The sequence below is a fragment of the Plenodomus lingam genome, assembly GCF_022343315.1.
Source record: "Plenodomus lingam strain CAN1 chromosome Unknown scaffold_20, whole genome shotgun sequence".
Classification (NCBI taxonomy): Eukaryota; Fungi; Ascomycota; class Dothideomycetes; order Pleosporales; family Leptosphaeriaceae; genus Plenodomus; species Plenodomus lingam.
This window is the reverse complement of record NW_027093974.1, coordinates 479,425-500,651: the sequence shown is the minus strand read 5'-3', so window position 1 is coordinate 500,651 and position 21,227 is coordinate 479,425. Positions and strand designations below refer to the sequence as shown.

Genomic DNA, 21,227 nt, shown 5'->3' with positions numbered 1-21,227 from the left:
ATGCATCGCCAAAAATGACGTGGACGGCGTGTAATTACGTTAGATTCGTGTACAGGAAAGCCTGATCTGTTCGTGCCTTGTGTGTACTCAAGGTACTACTGTTATGCAAGTATTAGGGTGCAAGTATAGGGACCACTACACCACCCTGTGTCTACCCTACTATCCTGTGGCAATCATAGCTTCTTCTCCCACTTCTGATGCGGCACAAAGTCTTGCTTCACTTCTTCCCCAGCTACATGCTATGCAGCAACGACCCTCGACCTCTCCCAAGCTGTCCCCTCGTCCATCTCAATAGCTATCCCGCCACTCCCTATACCGCTTTGCCCTAGCTTGTCACTCAGGACGCCGTCCTCCTCCGGTAACGGACTACGCACCTCTTTCTCGCGTCCCGTGCCCTGTGCACCCAAGGGCCCATCGCCCCAAACGAGGTACTGGACGGCAAGGCCCAAATCACAGCAGGCCTGGAAGATGCCGCATATCTTGAATACCCAAGGTACCTCGCCGTTACTGCTGGCAAAGAAGAACCACATTTTGAACGTGTCGCCAATGACCCAGTTGACAATGACGCTGGGACGGAATCCCAGGCAGCCTCTACGCTGCCAGTTTGCGAGCAGTTGGGGAATCGGGAGGGTGGCTTCGATAGTAAGAGCAATCATGCCTAGGAGATTGGTGTAGGAAGTGAACATGGCTGTCGACGACATCAACAGATGCAACACCAGCAATACTCCACTAAAGTAGGTGATGAAGGTCCAATATGGCCTCGGTGCCCTCCACTGCCAAAACTCGTACGGCCGGTTCGAGACGGGATTATGCTGGAAGGGGAGGTGCGAGGGCGCGGGGCGGTTGGTGAGGGCGACGTGGAGAAGCAGCAGGTGGACGAGGATCATGAGGAGGGCTTGGACGAGCAGCGAAGTGCTGAAATGCGCGCCGAACCAATAGAACACTTTGAGGATGCTGGCGACGAGCATGATGAGCGGGATGTCGAGGGAGAAGCCGGCCGAGCTGCGCGTGCGGTGCATCGAGTAGATCTGGTCGCCATAGCTGGTGATGGGGCTCGTTGCGATGCTGTGGGGTCGGCGTCAGCAGCTGTCGTTTGGCAGGCCGTCTTGTTAACAGCGTGACGGTAGAGACTGTGCACGCAAGCACGGGCGAGGCGTACAAGATAGGTGCAATGTTCTTGACAAGCGCGCTGATGAGGTTGCCCATCTCGTGTTGTGTGGGCCGGTATGGCGCGGAAGCCACCCGGTGAGCGATCCTTTGGGCAGGGCTTGGTGCCGTATGTATATGTACAATGTAGTATACTGTGCAGGTCTTGTAGGTAGGTACAATTGGCCAAGGGGGTGGGAGGAGGGGGGAAGAAGGGGTGGTTTTGTTTTGTTTTTGTTTTTGTTTTTTTGGCTCTGCTGTGAAGACTGGCTGCAACTGAATGCTCGGTACCGGTACCCTTCGTTCTAGTACTCGTACCGGTTTCCTTACCTACTGTCTGTCCCGGTGGGCGAAAAGAGCCGAAAGCCGGGCTCGTGTGGTGCTGTGTACCTTACACCTAGGCGACCGGACAGTGAAAGTCGGGCACCCTTGGGCCTGGGCAGCCAGCACTCCTCATCCCAACCACAACAACAACCGGATCTGAGGCGGAAATGAAGGAAAAAGCCGTCGCCATGGAGTGCTGACATCAGTAGCGCCTACGGGTAACGTTACCGCATTCCGCTAAAGCTTGCATCGGCTCCCGCCGCACTTCCAGAGTAGAGTCCGTTACTTGAGGCTGAAGCACTGTGCTACCGTAGGTACGACGGCTGACCGGCCAAAGAGACTTCTTGTCCGTTTGAACTTTGCGCTCCTCTCTCGTCCTGTAGCAAGTAGGCTTCCTACCCATCTGTACGGTCATTGTACACTTTTCTTCCCCACCGCAGCCATACATCGCGCCACTCTCCCCACCGCAATGTCCCACACGGCCTTCTTCTATGGCACCCTCATGGCTCCGCCTGTCCTGCACCGCGTCATCTGGGGGTCCTGCACCCCTCCAACACCCGCACACGCCTCCTTGCTGAAATTCTGCCCTGCCATTCTGCATGCCCACCGTCGGCACAAGGTGAGACAGGCCGATTACCCTGCCGTCCTGCCCACAGAACAGGACGAGCATTCTTCGGTGCGCGGCACGCTTGTGGACGGCCTAACAGACGGGGATATCTGGCGTTTGGACATCTTCGAGGGCTCAGAGTATCAGCGGAGAAAGGTAATGGTGGAGGTGTTGGCGCTGCCTCACAGGGCGGAGCGGGCGAGCACAGCGATCGAGTTGGCTCCTCTGACTGAGAAAGCGGAAGAGAGGGCAAGAGGACAAGGCGAACAAGTAGAAGCTGAGACCTACATTTGGATTGCTGGTGTCCATCGACTCGAGTCGGAGGAATGGGACTTTGACGAGTTCGTCCGGGATAAGATGCAGCGCTGGGTTGGGCGCGAAGCAACGAGGACGGACGAAGGCTTTCAGGGTAGGCTGCTTCTCTATGATTCCATGATACAAGCATACATGATTGCTATCACCGCCAAGGACACTCCCCGGCTAACGCCATCTAGATGTCGACGATGCAGTGGCTGCCCAGGAAGATCCTACGGGCGGGAGAGGTGCTCTTGGCCATATATCACGGCAATTGCAAGACAACGATCATATTCCCACATCGGCTTGGAACAGCGCAGTGTAATGGATTCCACTGCGCAAGAAAAATCTAAGAATAAATGCTTGCATCCAGATGCTCATCGACCTCGTCAAGTGATCAAATCCATCGGATAGGCTATCCACCAATCGCCATCGCCATCACCATCGCCATGCCGACACTGCCACATGAACATGAAAACACACACACACACCAAGGCACAAAGCACACCAGAATCCTCGGCCCCGGACAATGCACACGTCCTGCATGCCTACATCAATAGCGGAGTTGGCTCCCTATCAGTACTTGAGCGCTGGTCAACCTCTGGCTCCGGCGTCTTTTCGACCTCACTTCTTCGCGATAGAGTATCGATATCCATGGTATCCGCAGTTGGCGAATCAATTTCCATCCTATCAAGCAACCTTTCTTCTGTCCTTTGTAGCGAAGGATCCATCAACATTGGGCTTTGAGCACGACGAAGCTCTATCTCACCTCTCGTTTCGAGGTCACTTTTCGCGGAGACATTCTTGTCGTGTCGCAGTCTTCTCCCATTACTAGCATGGAAAGAGGAAGGATCAATCTCTTCTAGCGATGGCACTGCTCTCAGAAAGTGGCTGCTCGGAGGACATTCTCCTACCAGCTGTTTCTTGTCGACAAAGGTCTTTGGCATCCATTCGGGCGATGCAATCGGCTCAGGCGCCGGATCTTGTGATTCAGCTATCTCAATGAGTGTATTCGGTGTACTACCTTCCCGGTTGCTTCTGGTCGACGGGCTTAACTGCGCTGACCGACCTGTACTCTGAGCTTGCGGTGATGTGCCCCGTCTTTGCACTGATTCGAATCTCGTACTCTCAGATTTGCTGTCGTTTGGCCGGCGTCTAGGCGCAGATACGTCTAGATCAAGCTGTTGGTGTGATTGTTGGCTCTCATCAGCCGATGGTTGGGCTGGTGCCAGTCCCTTTGTTTGGGCCGCCTGCGGCTTCCCGGGTGATTTGCTGGAGATGCGAACCTCGGGACTTCTGTGCCTATATCTCTCTTTCGTGTACAAAGTAGAAGCAGCAGACTTTGCAGGCGAAACTAGAGCCAGTGGAATGTGAGATCTATTGCTTGGTGGCTTTTCAGGTAGTATCTCATCGCTCTTTTCCGCGGAGGTCGGCTTGGCCTTGCAAGGTGACTCCAACATTTTGACGGGCGTTTTGAGCGTGGCCGGTTCCGAGGCTCGTGTTTGTACTTCCCCTACAGCAACTATCCTTTGGGACCCGTCGTCCGCTGTCAATGGTGGTGGTTGCTTCGGCTCCCGATGCTGCAAATCCTGCTTGTTTGTAGATGCAGGTAATGTGTCCATATCCGCAGTCGCTAGTTTCGCCCTTTTCTCTCGGCCTCTTGCCGCCTCTTGATCCTTCATGCAAGCGAATATGACTTCGCGCATGTGATTCCTCATTTGCTTAGGGTGGAATTCGGGCCAGTCTTTTTCAGCAAACATTCCGCCAGTGAGTAACTTGATTTTGAAGTCATCTGGGTCTTGAAAGAACTTGTCCACGTAGCCCAGCAGGTAGACCCCGCAATCAGACCAATTGCTCTGTGTCGGAATCTGAGTGGCCTTTGCATAGTAGCCGTTTTCTTTGATGATGGCTTGCATGCCTCTTCTTGCTTGACCTTCGGCCAGTATCCAGTCCTTTAGTGCTCGGACTGCACTACTGCGAGTCTCACGTAATGAATCCAGGATGATGATAATGGGCTGTTCTGGGTCTTTCTTTGGTAGCACATATTGTCGCTTTTTTGGTTTCTTCGATTTCTGCGAACCCGAAATTTTCTCCAAGTCGGCTTTGGTCTCCATGCTCGGAATGAAGCCATCGAAGTTCGCAGCCTCCTCTCCTACTGCCTCATGCCTGGACCTAATAGTACTGCCGCGATTTTCTGTCGGATTTCCAGTTCCTGGTCCTAAATCATGGGGATCGACAAGGTTTAGTTGCGAATTTTCTTCGAAAAGATTGACATCCCCCTCTTTCCGGCTGACAGGCCCAGTTGTAGCTGCCTCAGTCGAGAGGGCAAAACTATCAAATGACTTGGAAGACGCATCCTCTGCAATGTGCACATCTTGAAGAGACACGTCTCGAGAATCACTGTTTTGCATCGTACCAACAGTCGTCTGGGGATTGTCGTCGAAATCTTCAATGACTGGGCTTCGATCGATACTCGAGACATTGCATATAATGGCAAGATACCAATGCGTTCTAACATACATCTTAGGGACATCCCGCAGTAAATATAGCGTGCAACTCACAGTTCATTTATAGGAACGACGATGTAGTCGTACCCAAAAATATCAATTTTTTGAGTCCAACGTGCCACCTTTGCATAATTCATGGACTTGCGCCCCGTGTCCGTAGTGAGGGCAGTGTAGAAGTACGTGTTGAAGAAGTACACCTTCTCGGATGGCACTTTGTGTTGCTTAAAGAGATATCTAGTTCATGTCAGGACAATGATTAAGTTTACAGCAGAATTTGACTCACATCATGTAAAAGTCGATGAGGCTATCGTTCAGGAACTCTTCCTCGTCAAGACGGGGCAGATCCTCAAAGTGAACAGTGGCGCGCTGTTTGCCCTGACCGTACATGAGAGGCCTACCGAATGTGAACAAAACAGCCGTGTAATCACTAGAGTCTACATACCTCTTCCACGCGGGGCCTAGTCCGTGTCTCTGTGAGTATTTTTCCACTTCCTCATGGTCAATTGGCACATCAAATAGAACCGAAGAGGCTGTAGTAGACTGTTTAGCTCTCACAGACGTGCGCGTCGACCGTGAAAGAGTCTTGTCGGCCCCAAGACTGGCTGCAGGTCTTCGTATTGGAGCATCAGTGTCCCCAAAAGCTTGTGCTTGCAAGTGATGATTATACATAGTATTTTTCTCAGAAGGAAGTGAATGTCGTTTTACTGGAAGCGATGTTCCTCCATGTTGCACTGTGCTGATATTGGATTTTTGGCCGACTGTGATATTCTGTGGCAAGATTTTCTGCAACAGGCTCTGCATATGTGTCCTAGTACTTTATTAGTACGTTTTCCGATCACACTATAGACAGACCTACTTGTCATGTACGTAGGCCTTTGTCAGCCCGGAGTGAGGGACCGCGTAGCGGTCTCGAAAATGTACAAACTCTTCTGTTTCGGCAAACTCCAAATCCACTGTGTAGATGGTTCCATCCGAATGGCGACTACCGGTTAAACGAATACGAGAGACATCATCTACATCGATTTTCGAGACGCGTTGAAGGTCAAGACTGCCAACGCGCTGATAAGTGTGGTCCGCATCTACATGTTGAATGCCATAGTTTACATCCGTCTCTTGATTCAGTCGCAAACCGGGACCATGACATGCAAAATCGTGTGACCTAGCGTAGTTTAAATGCCAACTTAATTCTGAATTGGCATTGACAGGTTTCTTGCGTTGGAAGCCAGTGTGGGCTGCCTGCACTGCTTTCGAGGGCACAGCTTTCGACTTCGCGTTGCGCATCTGCACGGGCGACATTGCTAGCTCATCTGGGCTGTCGTCAATATCTTCTGTCGTGCGGGGTGGGGGTCGATATTTATCGCGCAAATAAGTGCTTTCAAGGCGCCCTGATCGAGTGCCAGTCGACGCTTCCTCTAACTCCACAGTCGACTCGTTAATCTGCGCGTTTGGAAAGTATTTCGAGGTTACCACCGCCTGTTCTTGAGATGGCCCTTCGATACCTTGCTTCCATTCATCCAGCGAGGCTCGCGTCATTGGCATTTGCTCAACATCGGAGACCACGTGAGCAGGTTGTGGAGCGTCTCTGCTTAGGCTGGACACGCCGCCGTCCTCAACAGACATGGCGCGGTGCGAACTATGTCTTTTTGCACGAGTGGGACGTAGCGACTTTCTGTGTTGTGTAAGTCGGCGGTCAATTGCACGAAACTCGCTTTCTGTTTGCGACGGTGGCCTAAAGGTTGTGAACCCTGTTCCGTTGCCTACGCTGACTTGCGATTGCGAACGAGAGCCTGCTGTTCGCATGCCGTGAGACGCAGTGGCTGGTGTCAAGGGGGTTTGGCACCGAGGCACGTGCTGTGGCTCATCGTCGCCATCGATCTCTATGACATGTTGCGTCCTGCGACGCTTTGCTGGCGAAGGACCTCTTGCACCCTCGGTGTATTGTGCTTGTGGGCCGTGGGCTCGAGCGGAAGTGATACCATTTCTGCTTGCTTCAGATTCCAGATAGGCTCTCTGGCCAGCATATTGGACTTTCCCTATTGTCTGTGGCGACGGACGATTCTGCCTACTGTACGTGATGACTCGGTGCTTTCTGGCGTCCGTTCTTCCCTCCGTCAAAGTGTCTACAGGCTTAAAGGCATCTCGTGCCCCCGGCTGTATCCAGTCAGTAGATGGTCCCGGTACATCATCAGCCGCCCGGCCACATGCCTTGTTCTTTTTCTTCACGACTGCTGTATGTGCCATGTGGGAATTTAGGTTCCAGCTCTGCGGGTCAGGGCAGGCGACTGCATCTGCGGGTGTACTGAAGTCGCCGATGAGCCGCAGTTCGTCCTTGGATCTGCGAGCAGGCGTAGGCCGCGGGCGACTGCGGACCGCCTCTTGCTGTCTTTTGGATGGGCTGGCGGTCTTTATCGGCGACGAGAGGTCTACGAAGGTCCGGGAGGGGGGCGACGGGGGCGTCGTGTCGCGTGCATACGAGTGCGAGAGTGAGTGAGGGTTGGAGGGTTGCACAGTGGCATCGTGATTCTGGTGGGACATGGCGTTAGCAGGCCGTAGTGAGAGGAGATACAGTGCCCACAGGCAAGTGAGTCTGAACAATCAGCGTCTGCAAAGGGTTTTGAGGCGGATGAGGGAAGGGCGGTCGAATCACTCCAAGCACTTGGGGCAAAAGTCTAATGAGCAGTAAAAAGAAACCCTCCTCAATAGGTAAGGCAGACAAGTGGTAGGTGGGCAGGCATACGTTTATGTGAGTGAGTCCCAGCGCTTTGCCCACGGCAGCGCCCAAGTCGTCTATAAAGTGGGATAGCATCCGTGTGGCATCGCGTTTGCGCGCGGGACAAAGGCTCGCATAGCTTCCAGGCGTCTGAGGTCCCCAATGTTGTGTACAATGACGAGGTACGGACTGGCTGACTAAGTGACAGACCGCCAGACAGATTGACTGACTGACTGACTAGGAGTGCTGCACGTAGAAATGCTGCAATGCTTTGGGAGGAGGAAGAGGAAGAGGGTGCAGGTGCGAAGGGTGGACGGTGACCTCTCTTCCTCTCTCACTCTCACTCTCACACACTCACACTCACACACACACACAAAGACACACACCCTTGACATTCCCGCTTCCGCTGCTCTAAACCCAACGGCCCAAGCGTCCGCACCGGCACTTACCGCAGTAGGTACACATCGAAATCTAGCCCAGCTCCACCTCAAGTGCTCCGCAACAAGAAAAGCCACACAAACCCAAATCCAATGCCGAGTGGGATCATGCATCCGAACACGCTATTGACAACGCACAAGACAAACGACTGCCATTTCAATGGGGTCTAGTCCTATTTTACAACCGCAAATGCGCAATGCTGAGCGTCAAAACGTGCTCCCGACTATCCAGACGTCTTCTGCATAGCCTGGTTGTACTGTACATACAGCATGCAATGTTGCTATACCCTGTCTCCTTCTCAACCAGCGTTTAGTCACATGGCTACCAAGTCGCCGTCGCCGCCGTCTCGTGCGACCGCTTAGATCTGTTCTCCTTGACATGGCGAAAAGTCCAATGCGCAAAATCTTCGCCCTCACAAGCATGCGTGCATAGTGTCAGCCGTCCCCACAAGCCGCAGCCATGTGCTACTCGAAATCTCCCATGTTCCTGACTCAAGTCGTGGCTATCAACAGGGAACAGTCTAGATACGTTTGCCCAAGGGAACCGTCACTGCGGCTAGCTGCAAGCCACATGTGTGAATCAGCCGTATGCGAGACCAAGGACAGGTTGAGTCATTCTGTCTAGGGCGTGTGGTCCTCGAGTGAACGATGCAGACATTAGATGTCGGAGATCGCACTAGTCAACCAAAATTCATCGGGGTGTCCGTCCCAGCGTCATCCTTGGTCGTCCCCTAGGTAGCAAAGCATGCAGGCATCGGACAAGCAACAGGAGGCGAAAGAAAATCCTACGCGGCAGTCGTACTTTTATCTCGCTGCGACTCATCGGTCGACGTCACTCTTCGCTTCTCGTGGCCCTGGAGGTTTTTTTCGTAGCGAGCCTGGTCTATGGCCGATCTCTGTGCAATACTATCATCGTGGCTTCGCCATATGATATTGGTGCCCTCTGGGAGTTCGAGCACGCGCTTCACTGTTTCTCTGAAGATAGATTAGCTCAACGCATGCCAAGGGCCGCCGGCCCAGGAGAACAAGTGGTCATACCGGATCTTGATATTGCGACCGCCGTCGTTCTTGGTCCAGATGCTGAAGACGTCTTCGCCACTCCGCACGCTCAACACGAACCCGCAGACCTCTTCTCCGGCTTCCATGAACTGGTCGCCGACGAGTGCCATGAGAAGCTCCTCCCAGTAGCGATCCGCAACGCCCTTTTTCAGACGCATGATCCATTTGCCACCGCGCTTGTTTTCCTCGTCCTCCCACACGGGGCGAATGCCTTGCTTGAAGACATGGTAGTCCGACACGGAGGGTAGGCTCGAGGGACGCTTGAGATGGGTAAACACTTTCCAGAACTCCTGGGCCGTGCTGAACTTGCACATGGCAACAATTGACTTTTCATAATCGGTGTTTTTGGGGGTTGGAGGCCGGTACCAGACGGTCCATGTGTGTTTGAGCGGCCATGGTGTCGCGGGGTCTAACGGGGCAGAAGGGTCCGGCGCATCCTCTGGCATGGTGGCAGTGGATGTGGATTCCTTATGTGCACTGTTTACCGTCTTGCTGACAGATTTTTCTCTTTTGTCCGTCGGTGTGGCGGGAGACGTGGCGGCCATTGCGGCAGACTTGAAGTCGAAGGCGTTGCCCGGGGTTTTGGGAGTCTTGGCTGAAGAGCCAAAAGACGCAAAGGCGCCAGAACCAAGGCCAAACGCGGTTGAGCCGCCTGTTGTTGGTGATGCCAGGCCACCGGGAGTCAAGGGCGGGATAGCATTGAAGGGGTTTCGGCCACCGTGCGACGAGTCGCCGGCGAATCGCTTCGTTGACGAGAAGGAGCGCTGGTGGGGTTCGGATTTGTCCGAAGCGTTGTCTGAATGCGACATGGACAAGGAGAGTTTACTGGTGCTGGTGTCAAGTCGTCAGTGTGGGAAGCGGGTGGGTGTGGGGGGTGACAAAGGGGCAGCGTACTTGGAGCGGCGGGTCCAGAGGTTCTCTGTTTTGTCCATTTGTAGCAAGGGCAGAGGGATGAATGGGCCGGCAAACCTCGTGGGTGCCGTGTTTGTTGTCCTGGAGCAGGGCGGGATCCACGAGCGGGATGAGCAAGAAGCAACAAGCAACAAGCCACAAGCAACAAGCAACAAGCAACAAGCAACAGAGAGCAACACAGCAACAGAGCAAGGCGCGTAAGAAAGAAGGAGCTAGCGGGGCAACGTCGACAAGACTGCTGGGTGTGCAGGCAGCGGGGGAGGGGCTGGTGGGTTGCCGGGGGTGTCACTGGTGGAGAGAGGAGGTGGAGAGACTGTACTTTGGATTGTTGTGGGCGGGGGGTTGGAAGAGATGCGGCGCAGTGCAGTACCTCCCTCGTATGTGAGGGTGGTTATGGCGAAGATATGGCGATATGGCGATATGGCGATATGGCGATTGGGCGATTGGGCGATTGAAAGCGGTTCCAAGGGCACGGCAAGTCCTGTTGTGTGGTGGAGATTGAGTATGTCGAGTGGGTGTAGGTGTGTGTGTGAGAGAGAGAGAGAGAGAGGAAAAGAGAGGGAAAAAGAGAGAGAGAGAGTGTGTGTGTGTTTGTGTGTGCAGGTATGTGTGCAACTATGTGTGCAGGCAGGTATGTGTGTGTGTGTGTGTGTGTGTGTGTGCAATCACTTCATCACGGACAGTTTTGCATGCTTCCGAGCGAACGGCGGGCAAGCTCAGACCCCAAGCCCGCCCAGCTCCCTTCTCTTACAATCATTGGAATCGTTGGAATCAATAGCGAAATAGGTATAGCGTGGACTCGCGTGCGAGCCGTTACCCTATCAGGGCTGGCGTGATTAGGCCCAAACGGTACAAGCGCCCGGGCCCGTTAGCTTTCTCTTCCCTTTTTCCCTGCTCCCTTCCCTTTTTCTTCTCTTTCCTTCTTCCACACCGGCCTCAGACAATCACATAATTTGCCAGCTTTGATCTGCTTCCATTCAGCTGGCAACTCCGATAGCTGGCCCAGAAGGAGCCTTACCCTCTTATAAAACCATCATCACGAGGGCCGCCCTTGCGGCTTCCATGATGCGGTGATGACCTAAAAGCAGGGACATTGGTACATGTACAACAGGCAGCCTTGTCACGCGCATGTGCCCGAGGTATGCGACATGGATGCGACTGAAGAAGGCCCTGGCGCGCAAGATGATGGGGCATCACCAAAGGCCGCCCACGTCCTGCTCTCCTGTCTGTTGGCTGTATCTACGTAGGTACGTGTGCCCTCTCTGCAGGTGCAATGGCGTCGCTAGGGATGACTAGGTCCACTGGACCACCACTTCTGGTAGTCTGAGTCTCAGCCAGGATCTACACTATCGCAACAAGGCGATTTCTAGGTTGAGCGTGAAGCGCAAAGGCAAAGTCTGAAGCGTCTTGGAGTGACTGCACCGAGGAGGGGGGAGAGGAGAAGTTGTCCATCTGCCATGTGCACTGCTAACTCGCATGTGATAAACAGGTGCATAGAGGAAGCAAAGTCATCTTTTGCTGTTGGCGGCGCATGTGTTGGAATTTCTGTCAAGGAGGCCCTGTACACTTTTCATTTGATTCTTAGCCATGATGGGTGAGATGGGCATGGAAAGAAAGGAAGGGAAGGAGGGAGAGAGGGACACAGCGTGCATGTTGGTAGTGTACCGGTCTATCAATTTGTATGGATACGATATACCTATTTCGCCTTTCACCCACGATCTGATGGATCGGCCAGACTTGAACTCGAGTCGCATGACACCCAAAATGGAGCGTAGTAGAATCACTGATCACATAGGTATTGCAGGACGTTGCATGTGGGCTGATGCTGGCTCCCCTCCTTGCCTGCAAGTCAATCCGTCGCCGTCCGCCGCCGTGGTGGTTGTCCCCTGTGAAGCGAACTGGGAACGCGTTGGCGACAAGGTGAGGCGGGCGGCGTCGAGCGGGAGGAGGAGGAGGAGGAGGAGGAGGGAGAGGAGGAGGAAGAGGGCTGATGAATTTGTTACGTCATGCCGCAACCCCACCCAAGCCAACCTGTTCCCAGAAGCTTGGGTCGCGCTTCCCTCGGCAACAATGCACCACCAGTCAATCAGTCAATCAGTCAGTCAGTCAATCAATCAATCTATCTATCAAATCTACCCGTCAGTTCTCTGTCAACCAGTCCCACCACTGCGTCGCTTTCTCTGCTTGAGTACAAAGCAACTTTACAAAACACATCTCTTTGCTCACGCACTCGACCACGACTTCATCACGCCAGAGCTACACAGCAGCAGGCCTCCCAGCTCCCCCCTCCCTTTCTTCCTTTGTACAAGTAGCACAGCAACCATGACCGGGCAATCAGCCGACATGCATTCTCCAGGCTCGCACCCAGAGCGCCCCAAAGGTAGGGTGGGCACCCAGTCAGAGAGGCTTGCATCTTGTTGTACACAACAACTAATGTCGTGCACCCCAGGTATCCTCAAGAACTCCAACTCCTATCGCTCGCAACCGCAGACATCGCCCACGAGCGAAATCCCCCCGGCCGTCAGCCCCATGGGCGAGCGGCCCCATCTTGGTCGCGAGATGTCGGAGAAGGAGATTGTGCTGGAGAACACGATTCGCAACGCAGGCGCCCACCGCCGCTCCTCGTCAAATCCTCGCGGCCCTGGCTCCCGCCGACAGTCGGGAGCCGAGCACATGGACGAAAATAGCCCGCAGCTCAAGTGGGATGAAGCCAATCTCTACCTCAACGAGCAGAACCGCGACAGCACCATGAAGATTGATGAGCCCAAGACGCCCTACGCCAAGCAGTACGACCCCGCCGAGGACGAGCAAGAGGTGGAGATGCTGAATGCGCAGGAGCTCAATGTGGACGAGCTAGACCACAAGCCACGGCGCAAGCCCAAGATGGAGGAAATCCCTGATTTCGACCTGGGCCAGCCGCAGATGCAGGCACGGGAAGCGCAAACTCCTGAGAGCGAGAAGCGCGTCATAGTGGAGCAGGACATGGACACCGACGCAGGCTACCACGGAGAGCTCCTCCCGAATGCAACCCAAGAGGAGCGGGAGAAGCACCGCAAGTTTGAGGAGTTGCGCAAGAAGCACTATGAGATGAGGAACGTCAAGGACCTACTTGGGTGAGTCCTCATTAGTGCCCACGACGGCGCGGCTCGAGTGCTAACCTATGCGCAGACACCCGGAGGACGCGGATGAGGACGAAGAGACGATGCCAGTGCAAAGAACCAATGGGCAATAGTCGCAGCCACAGCAGGCGTTTCACGCAGCGCTGCTCACTGGAAGTGGACCGATGCTTGGGATGGAAAATATGGCTATTGCAATGGACGTGGGGTGGGGCTTTTTTTTTTCGGGGGCGGCCATTCCGGTGGAGTTTGCGGTTGCTGACTTGCCATCTGCAGAGAGTGTAGAAAGGACTGTGTAGTGACGAGAGACGATGTGTTTGATCATGGTGTTTTATTGGGAAGCAGGAAATAAGATGATGACGCTGTTTCTCGCCTTGTACCATGACCCAAGTTCACAAGCACAAGGAGAGGCGATGCGACTGCTTACTGGTGGGCCGATGATATATGATTTACGCCCCGAGTCTCTGGTAGGTAAGCAGGAAGACAGAGTTGGCTTGGCCGTAAAGCTTCCCGCATCCAGACAACTCTAGCCTCACGCCTAGCCAAATACAAAGTTCCTAGGCGTGGAGACGGGCATGAGTATGTACCGAGTATCTAGTCCCTAGTATCTAGGGGGTGCGTACTCTAGTTGGACAGTTTACTCGCGCGCGCGTGAGTGGCGGAAGCTGTGTGTGGAGCAAGTGGCCAGCAACGTCGACAACACCATCAACAAGGGAGACTCCCGCCTCACTTCTGTCCAGCACCTCCAACAACTCCAGCACCTCCAACAACTCCAGCACCTCCAACAACTCCAGCACCTCCAGCAACCCAGCAACCCAGCAACCCTAGTGTTTCTCCACAGTCCAACCCTCATTCCTCGCCTAGCCGTTTCACCCACGTCAATCACGATACAGGATAGCTGCAACCTCGCCTCGGACACGCAAGCATGACCAAAAACCACCCGAGCCTGCGCAAAGCAGCGTCCAACGCCGACTTGTATTCCGACCCGCCCTCGCCGCCACGGCCTCTCCGTCACGCAGCCTCGACGCTCTCCCGCGCCCACACGACAGCCGCTTCCTGTGACCGACCAAGAGGCCCCAGGGTGGCCGGTCCATCTTGGATCGCCCGAGACGCGCTGCCCGACTTCCAGAGCCGACACAGCGTTGCGTTGCCTACTGCCCGCCTCATTGATGTCGACGAAGACAGCCCGGTGTCTGCACCAGCACAGAAGCCGCCCCCTGTACCGCCCAAGATCCCCGAGGCCCCCGTTCAGTCCATGCCACAGCCAGCCGCGAGAGAGACGGTGCGGTCCGCGCCTTCGCACCCATGGATTCCCATGCCTCAGCGCCCCAAAGAAGGACCCGAGCGCTACACGAAGCCTTTTACCGACTTCATGACGGCAAATCCCACCGTTTTCCACGCTGTCGATGCGGTAGCCAAGGATCTGGACAAGCACGGCTACGAGAGGTTGTCTGAGCGTGACGGCTGGACGCTAAAGGCCGGTGGCAAATACTACCTGGACCGCAATGGCACTTCACTCATCGCTTTCGCTATTGGCGACCGGTACACATCTGGAAACGGTGCCGCAGTAGTTGCGGGCCATATCGATGCCCTCACTACCAAGTTGAAGCCCATCTCAAAGTTGCGGACAAAGGCAGGCTATGTTCAGCTAGGTGTTGCACCGTACGCAGGCGCCCTGTCTGACACTTGGTGGGATCGTGACCTGGGAATAGGCGGGAGGGTCCTGATCAAAGAGAATGGGAAGATCGTGTCCAAGTTGGTCAAACTTGACTGGCCGATTGCTAAAGTCCCCACGCTGGCGCCTCATTTCGGCGCTGCCGCCAATGGCCCCTTCAACAAGGAGACCCAGATGGTGCCCATTATCGGTCTCGACAACTCTGATTTGGAAGGATTGTCGCCTGATAATGACCCAGCCTACAAAGCCAGTGTACTAGGCGGAGAGGGCACCTTTGTTGCCACGCAGCCCGAGAGACTTGTCAAGGCTATTGCTAAGCAACTTGATATCACAAACTGCATGTTCCACTTGGAAACTTGTCGATTTGCATGTCTGCTAACCGCTCCCAGACTCCTCAATCGTGAATTGGGAACTCGAACTCTTCGACGTCCAACACGCAACAACCGGCGGCCTAGACCGCGATCTCATCTTCGCCGGCCGCATCGACGACAAACTCTGCTCCTGGGCTGCAGTGCAAGCTCTCCTCAACTCTACCTCTTCCCTCTTGAGCTCTTCCCAGATTCGTATTGTCGCACTCTTTGACGACGAAGAGGTCGGGTCACTGCTTCGCCAAGGCGCTCATGGCAACTTCCTGCCCAGTGTCATGGAACGTATCGTCGAAGAATTTGCAGATGGTGGAAAGGTCAAAGGGGCACTCAGTCGTACCTACGCAAACTCTTTCCTCGTTTCTAGCGATGTCATTCACGCTGTGAACCCAAACTTTCTTAACGCATATCTCGAAAACCACTCGCCGCGTCTCAACGTTGGCCCCGCCATCTCTGCCGACCCAAACGCGCACATGACTACTGATGCTGTGTCCACCACCATCCTTCAGCGGTGCATCGACCGTGACGTCGGCGTCCGTACAGTCGACCCCCAACTCCAGGTGTTCCAAATCCGCAATGACAGTCGCAGTGGCGGCACAGTAGGTCCCATGCTTTCCGCGGCAACGGGAATGAGGGCTGTAGACTGCGGTATCCCGCAGTTGAGCATGCACTCCATTCGTGCTACGACGGGTAGTCTGGACCCGGGTCTCGGCGTTTTCACGTTTCAGAGCTTTTTAGAAAACTTTGAAAGTGTGGATCGCGAGTTCAGGGAATAGGACGCTAGTAGGGGAGAGAGTCTCATGTCTGGGTTGTTGCTGTTGTGTAGTAGTAGTGGTAGTGGGTTTAGGGGATGAATGGACTTTTGGCATATTTACCATCTATCCTCTGCTCACTATGGTGTGGGCATTATAGAGACTTTAGCTTGGAAATTCACCTGGAACAATTGACCATTTGCTGGTACGTAGGATCGATTTGACCACTAGGCATGGAGATGATCGCATCACATTTATCATGGCATCAGCTCGCTTGTCGCGTACCATGATAAGAGACTGAATGCTCTGTTTCTATTGTCTCCAATACTATGCTTACAAAAAGATATGAACCTACCCCATCCGCAATGCACTCCACACTCGCCAAGTTCAGCCAATCCCATCTCCACCCCACCACATGTCCCCTTTACGTCCCTTTCCAATGAACAGCTGGATCTTACATCAAACCCTTCAAGCATCAGCGTAGCTTTCCTCCGCACCCCTCAACGCCCCCAACGCTCTCTGCAATTCCTGTTCCGCGACCATGACCGTCCCCGCCCTAGCCGTACTCAGATAACTCATTTCCACGGGATCCATCAATTTCTTCGTCGTACCCCCAACCAACCTCCCTGCCACTCCACACACAATTCCCGTACTTTCCATTGGCAAGTTCCTTAAATCTAGCGCAATTGGCGTCAGAAACTCGTCTTTTGAGCCTAATAGCGTGTCCTGTGCAAAATTTTCGAGAAGCACATGGTCAATGAGGAGGGATGCGGGCTCATTGTCTGTCAGCGTAAGGGAGAGGAATCGGGGATGGGGTTGCGTGATGAGACATTTGACGAGACCGAGGTGCAGGGCATCTTCACTGCTGGTGGGTGGCATGCTGGACCGATTTCGGGATTCACCGAGGCCATTGGATGTATTCCTGTTATGGCTTGCGCATTGCACGAGCCGGAGATGCGAGTCTACGCTTGGAACTATGTTACAGCGTTTCAAAGTGGCAAAGGTGCGAGTCTGTAGTTCAGAGATGGTGGCCGGAGGTGGTGTATTGGGAAGGGGGATATCGAGCGAGGGAGTGGAGCCCTTACGGCCGTGGTTGTAGGAATTGACGTACGAAGAGGTATCAATTTCAAATTGAAAACCACGCTCTTCAAGGGCTTTGATGACGTGCGATTGGTTGCGCGACGGCACGAGTATGTAATCCGAAAAATAAGTAGTGATGAAGAAGATGGGACTGCAGGCTTGTCAGTAACAAGTAATCTAGGAATCGTTGTTTGTACAGTGTTCCTACATCCCGGCGAGCGCAAGAGGGCTTGTCAGCTCTAGCACCCGCTGCCCTGCATCTAAGCCCTCACCATCAACTTGCATGACCACAAAGTCTTCGGTGGTGATGTGGACGCTATTCCTAGACTCAGCGTCCAAGGATTGAACAACAGGAACAAAAAACTCGTTTGCAAGCGTCCTGGAACACACTACCGAGCATTCCACGGGCGTGACCGAGATGTTGACAAACGCGTGTTCATAAGGCGAACTCTTTGGAGGTTGAACAGCCCCCGAGTCAATCTGGACATCTCCACCAGTAGCTCCAGGTAATAGAAGTTGGAGAACAGATTGCAGAAAGTTTCGATACAGACTTAGCGGTATATGTATGAGAGCAAGTTGCATATCCTTCAAGGCAGGCGTACATGTTAGCAGAGGTTCGCAGTTCGCAACGAAAGAAGTAAGCGTCAGACAAAGAGAAATGCATGTGATCCTGTGGCTATACCGCGAATACTTGATGACACCACGTTTAAATCTGCCGGCAATGTGAAATACGTGATAACTCGATACGCCATACAGGATGATGTACAGCAGAGGGAAAATTACGTACCAAAAACTGGATGTTTGCAGTCAGCAAAGTCATGGAGGACTCCATCTAGTCCCCTCACGATGACGATGAGAGGAGTGTTGGACGATGGCCGGCGATCACGTGGTGGCGACCGATGGCTGTAGGAGTGGTTACGATTCGGTCAATATGGTCGCGCCGAGGCTTGTTGCTGAGCTATCTGCAATTTCCAAGGATGTTATGAAAGCAAGTGTGAGTATGCTTTGATGCCAGAGGTGAGTGGTGTTCAACGCAGTGCAACGGCTATCGGTTTATATGTTCTTGTCCAACGGGCCAGTGTGAGATGTCGTTCTTGAAGCCGAAATTCATTCCAATTGCCTATACGAAATCCAGCGTCGAATGAAGAGGAGGAAGCGCCCGATCAGAGAGAGCGTCGGAGTGACTACAATCGGGGCAAGGAAGGCAGCTGCCTGTGTAATAAGGGAAAAGAGGATCACAAAGATGGGAGCGGACGATCTGGCAATCGGCTTATGTAGGTATGCGCGGCGGTTCTCTTGTTGTGATTGCCGTAGGTCTGGGATGGTAGTGAAGCTGCCGCGTGGGGTTCTACACGGGATGGGCGTAGCTTGACAAAGGACGACGGAAATGCGCGTAGCGCGGTCAACTTGTGTCGTTGTTGAGCGAGGACGGTAAGGTATAATCCGCAACGGGTGCTTCGTTTTGGGAGCTAGATGTTTCGATGTGCCAGCGCCTTGATCGAAGCATTTGATGGACGTGTTTGGAGTTTGGCGATGCTTTACCCATGTGCCCTCAAATCAACGTGGCCGTGGGTGGAGCTCGATGACTCGAAGCCGAGAATTTTCCAACCACGGCGCCCATTGTGCTGGAACGCTTGAACAAAGGCCGATGGCGTGGGCGGCCCGTCATCTGCACATGCAAACCCCATTGAATGGCTTCGGGTAGTTGGGCGAGGTCGAAGAGGTGGAGAGCAGCTACTATGGTGATGAGCAGGCAGGCTGTGGCCATGCAAGGCCGTTCTTCAAGCCAAAGCTCTCTCCCTACCGGTGCCGGTACCTAGAGTAACCAGGTACTTGCACAGTACATCTTCCGTACCAACCGCTGTCCACGAGCCCCACGCGTGAATCTTTGTCCATGCAAGCCAATCTATTGCAGCCACCGAGCTTCAACGAATGTTGTATGCCTCCATGGCAAATGAAGCCCAGATCAAGAGTGTGGTACGAGTCAACATCCAGAGTGACTGGAATATGAGTGTCGTCGTCTGCATGGTTGCGTGCATGAGCGGCCAAGGTTACACGACCTCATCCTACCCTCGAGTTGACCATCTCCCGTAGAGTCACTTGATCGCACGCGTTTACCATGGTACCCACGCACGCTAGACATCCACAGACGTTGTCGCTGGCAGTTGTTGGCCAGCATGTTCCGTCCGACTTGCACGATTCACGTCGACGACGGTGGGTCATGACGGCCGGGAAACCATGTACAAGCACATCTTTGCGTCTTCTCCTTGGCGCTTTCACCAATCCCCACCCCCGACCAAGTTGTTCGGGTCTTCCAGATCGGTCTCATGCCAGGAATCCCTACGCCGTCATGCATGCAGGACCATTCCATTCCAGGGCCTTGCCGTGCAGCGTGGGGTTCTTCCATTGTGTGGGATCCATCCAAACAGGTATCCCGCTGGTCTTACCCCTCGCCAGCACATCAGCCTGCTAAGTCCTACTGCGCCTCGTCTGCTTCTTGCCGCGCCTTCAGCAGGTGCTGGACAAGCTTCCACTATGCAACGAGCACGACCTTATCCGTTCAATGTGATCACAGCTAGTCTGCGTGTGACTATGACGTACGTTACAATGTCAAGTCTGCTGGCGAGCCCTTGGTCTAGTCCCCAATATATCTTGAGAGAGAGGTGCGACTCCAATGGCCATGGAAAATCACCTTTACGCCATAGGAGCGCGTCCAGATCATGTAGGTGGCCATCAGTAGGATTCCATAGTGACGAGAGTGAAGGGACGTGACGACATCAATAAGAGTGGCCCATGGATAAGTAAACACGTTGAAATTGCAATCGGCGCATGATATCTTGCAGTACTGATCCGACAGCCTTGATACGCCCTATAACGCCGTGCCCGCCAATGCCATCGACTTTCCACCCTGCATCTGTCACTTCCCCTATGACCGCTCAGCAACTTTGTTCTCTGTGAACGGTCAGCCCTCATCCAGAAGCGACTGCCCTATATCTGCCCACGCTTCATGCTACTCGCATGAGGAAGACATGGGCCAACCTACTCTGCTGTGTCAAAAGAAGTCCATAACGCTTCTTGATGGTAACACGATGTCTCGAGTACTTGTCGTCGGGCGAAAAACGCGCCGGATGTGCGCTCTTGCTGACCTCGCCGTCGATGATCTTTTTGAGCGTGTAGATACGCTTGGTCGGGTTCGCTGGGTCGGGGATGTACATGAGATGCATGCTGTGTGTCCAAACAAGTTAGCCGTGAAATAGCAACAGCAGCAATAGTAGTAGCGACAGGAAGACCGAGACAAGGATGAAAGGCAATGCGTACGTGATTGTGAAGATGTGTGCGCGCGCGTTGACAATGTCGAAAGACCAAGGTGAAGAGGCCGGTGCTGTTGTTGCCTTATCAGTCGGCAAAAAAGTTGAAAGAGGCCTGGAGCTTTGGAAATTGGAGGCGCGGAGTTTTTTTTGCGGACCACCGAGCAGACGCCAAGACCAAGCCATTGTTTGCACTGTTTGCAACGTGCTGGTAAACACCACATCATCCACATCATCCACCAACCCAACTATACCCAGACAGACACTCACCTCTCCCAATTCACGACATCATGGCTCGCCCTTATATGATCTTCGCGGTCCTTACGGCCTGGTTTTTCGGCTGCAACGCCCAGTTCGGCTTCTTCGACCAAATGTTTGGCGGCGGCGGAGGGGGTGGACAACAGCAACAGCAGCCACAAAATGTGCGGAGCGATAGCGTGTGGTATCAGCAACAATACGAAGCCGGTAAGTTAGTCTGGGGAGGAGAAGCTATTTCCTATTCGCCTCTTAACTCTGCTCTCTCACCTCGGTTTCTAAACACTAAGGCATCGCAGCCCAGTGCTCACACTATCTCTGCCCTGGCACCCTGTCCTGCGTACACTTTCCACATCATTGTCCGTGCGCTTGGGAGGGCGTGGAAGAAAAGATCGAGTTAGGAGAGGGCATCGCAATTTGTGCGTCCAAGGGTGGATGGGCAGAGGGCGAGTTTGCTAAGAAGGTGGAATTAGCAAGGAAGGGAATGCTGTAAATGGCCACTCTATAATGAACCTAAGGAGCCACCGGGCTGTTTGGTTGCAAACATGAGCGGCAGCCTGGTGGTAGAGACGACTGAACCCTTGACAAGCGAATGGCGACGACACCATCAGTCTAAGATGGCAATTACAAACATGGTGAATAAACAGCATCATCGTTTTATGGCTGATCAAAGTCGTGCC

The 21,227-nt window shown here is 53.7% G+C and overlaps 9 protein-coding genes across 9 annotated transcripts; 4 read left to right on the top strand and 5 right to left on the bottom strand.

Annotated features, from left to right (window-relative positions):
* Window positions 1–239: 239 nt before the first annotated feature.
* IAQ61_011142 (uncharacterized protein) lies at window positions 240–1,206 on the bottom strand (the record flags this gene model as incomplete). The annotated part of the gene is made up of 2 exons (XM_003843643.1): window positions 240–1,065; window positions 1,160–1,206. The coding sequence occupies 2 exons, from the start codon at window positions 1,204–1,206 to the stop codon at window positions 240–242; spliced, it is 873 nt and encodes a 290-aa protein (XP_003843691.1).
* Window positions 1,207–1,939: 733 nt separating this feature from the next.
* Window positions 1,940–2,696, top strand: IAQ61_011141 (uncharacterized protein; the record flags this gene model as incomplete). Its single annotated transcript, XM_003843642.2, has 2 exons — window positions 1,940–2,486; window positions 2,572–2,696. 2 exons carry the CDS (start codon window positions 1,940–1,942, stop codon window positions 2,694–2,696), a joined length of 672 nt encoding a protein of 223 aa, XP_003843690.2.
* Window positions 2,697–2,919: 223 nt separating this feature from the next.
* Window positions 2,920–7,904, bottom strand: IAQ61_011140 (uncharacterized protein; the record flags this gene model as incomplete). Its single annotated transcript, XM_003843641.2, has 6 exons — window positions 7,616–7,904; window positions 5,735–7,401; window positions 5,321–5,686; window positions 5,162–5,272; window positions 4,933–5,112; window positions 2,920–4,882 (listed from the first exon to the last, which is right to left on the bottom strand). Exons 1-6 carry the CDS (start codon window positions 7,682–7,684, stop codon window positions 2,920–2,922), a joined length of 4,356 nt encoding a protein of 1,451 aa, XP_003843689.2. The 5' UTR covers window positions 7,685–7,904.
* Window positions 7,905–8,063: 159 nt separating this feature from the next.
* Window positions 8,064–10,638, bottom strand: IAQ61_011139 (uncharacterized protein). Its single transcript, XM_066099062.1, has 2 exons — window positions 9,979–10,638; window positions 8,064–9,915 (listed from the first exon to the last, which is right to left on the bottom strand). Exons 1-2 carry the CDS (start codon window positions 10,014–10,016, stop codon window positions 9,012–9,014), a joined length of 942 nt encoding a protein of 313 aa, XP_065950581.1. The 5' UTR covers window positions 10,017–10,638; the 3' UTR covers window positions 8,064–9,011.
* A 1,680-nt stretch (window positions 10,639–12,318) lies between these two features.
* Window positions 12,319–13,228, top strand: IAQ61_011138 (uncharacterized protein; the record flags this gene model as incomplete). The annotated part of the gene is made up of 3 exons (XM_003843637.2): window positions 12,319–12,376; window positions 12,446–13,109; window positions 13,165–13,228. The coding sequence occupies 3 exons, from the start codon at window positions 12,319–12,321 to the stop codon at window positions 13,226–13,228; spliced, it is 786 nt and encodes a 261-aa protein (XP_003843685.2).
* Window positions 13,229–14,037: 809 nt separating this feature from the next.
* On the top strand, window positions 14,038–15,928 carry IAQ61_011137 (uncharacterized protein; the record flags this gene model as incomplete). Its single annotated transcript, XM_066099061.1, has 2 exons — window positions 14,038–15,124; window positions 15,177–15,928. 2 exons carry the CDS (start codon window positions 14,038–14,040, stop codon window positions 15,926–15,928), a joined length of 1,839 nt encoding a protein of 612 aa, XP_065950580.1.
* A 444-nt stretch (window positions 15,929–16,372) lies between these two features.
* Window positions 16,373–19,772, bottom strand: IAQ61_011136 (uncharacterized protein; the record flags this gene model as incomplete). Its single annotated transcript, XM_003843635.2, has 3 exons — window positions 17,772–19,772; window positions 17,193–17,569; window positions 16,373–17,135 (listed from the first exon to the last, which is right to left on the bottom strand). The coding sequence occupies exons 1-3, from the start codon at window positions 17,814–17,816 to the stop codon at window positions 16,373–16,375; spliced, it is 1,185 nt and encodes a 394-aa protein (XP_003843683.2). The 5' UTR covers window positions 17,817–19,772.
* Window positions 19,773–19,910: 138 nt separating this feature from the next.
* IAQ61_011135 (uncharacterized protein) lies at window positions 19,911–20,478 on the bottom strand (the record flags this gene model as incomplete). The annotated part of the gene is made up of 3 exons (XM_003843633.2): window positions 19,911–19,936; window positions 20,028–20,209; window positions 20,303–20,478. 3 exons carry the CDS (start codon window positions 20,476–20,478, stop codon window positions 19,911–19,913), a joined length of 384 nt encoding a protein of 127 aa, XP_003843681.2.
* A 104-nt stretch (window positions 20,479–20,582) lies between these two features.
* LCL2 (Long chronological lifespan protein 2) lies at window positions 20,583–21,040 on the top strand (the record flags this gene model as incomplete). Its single annotated transcript, XM_003843632.1, has 2 exons — window positions 20,583–20,757; window positions 20,847–21,040. The coding sequence occupies 2 exons, from the start codon at window positions 20,583–20,585 to the stop codon at window positions 21,038–21,040; spliced, it is 369 nt and encodes a 122-aa protein (XP_003843680.1).
* Window positions 21,041–21,227: the final 187 nt, after the last annotated feature.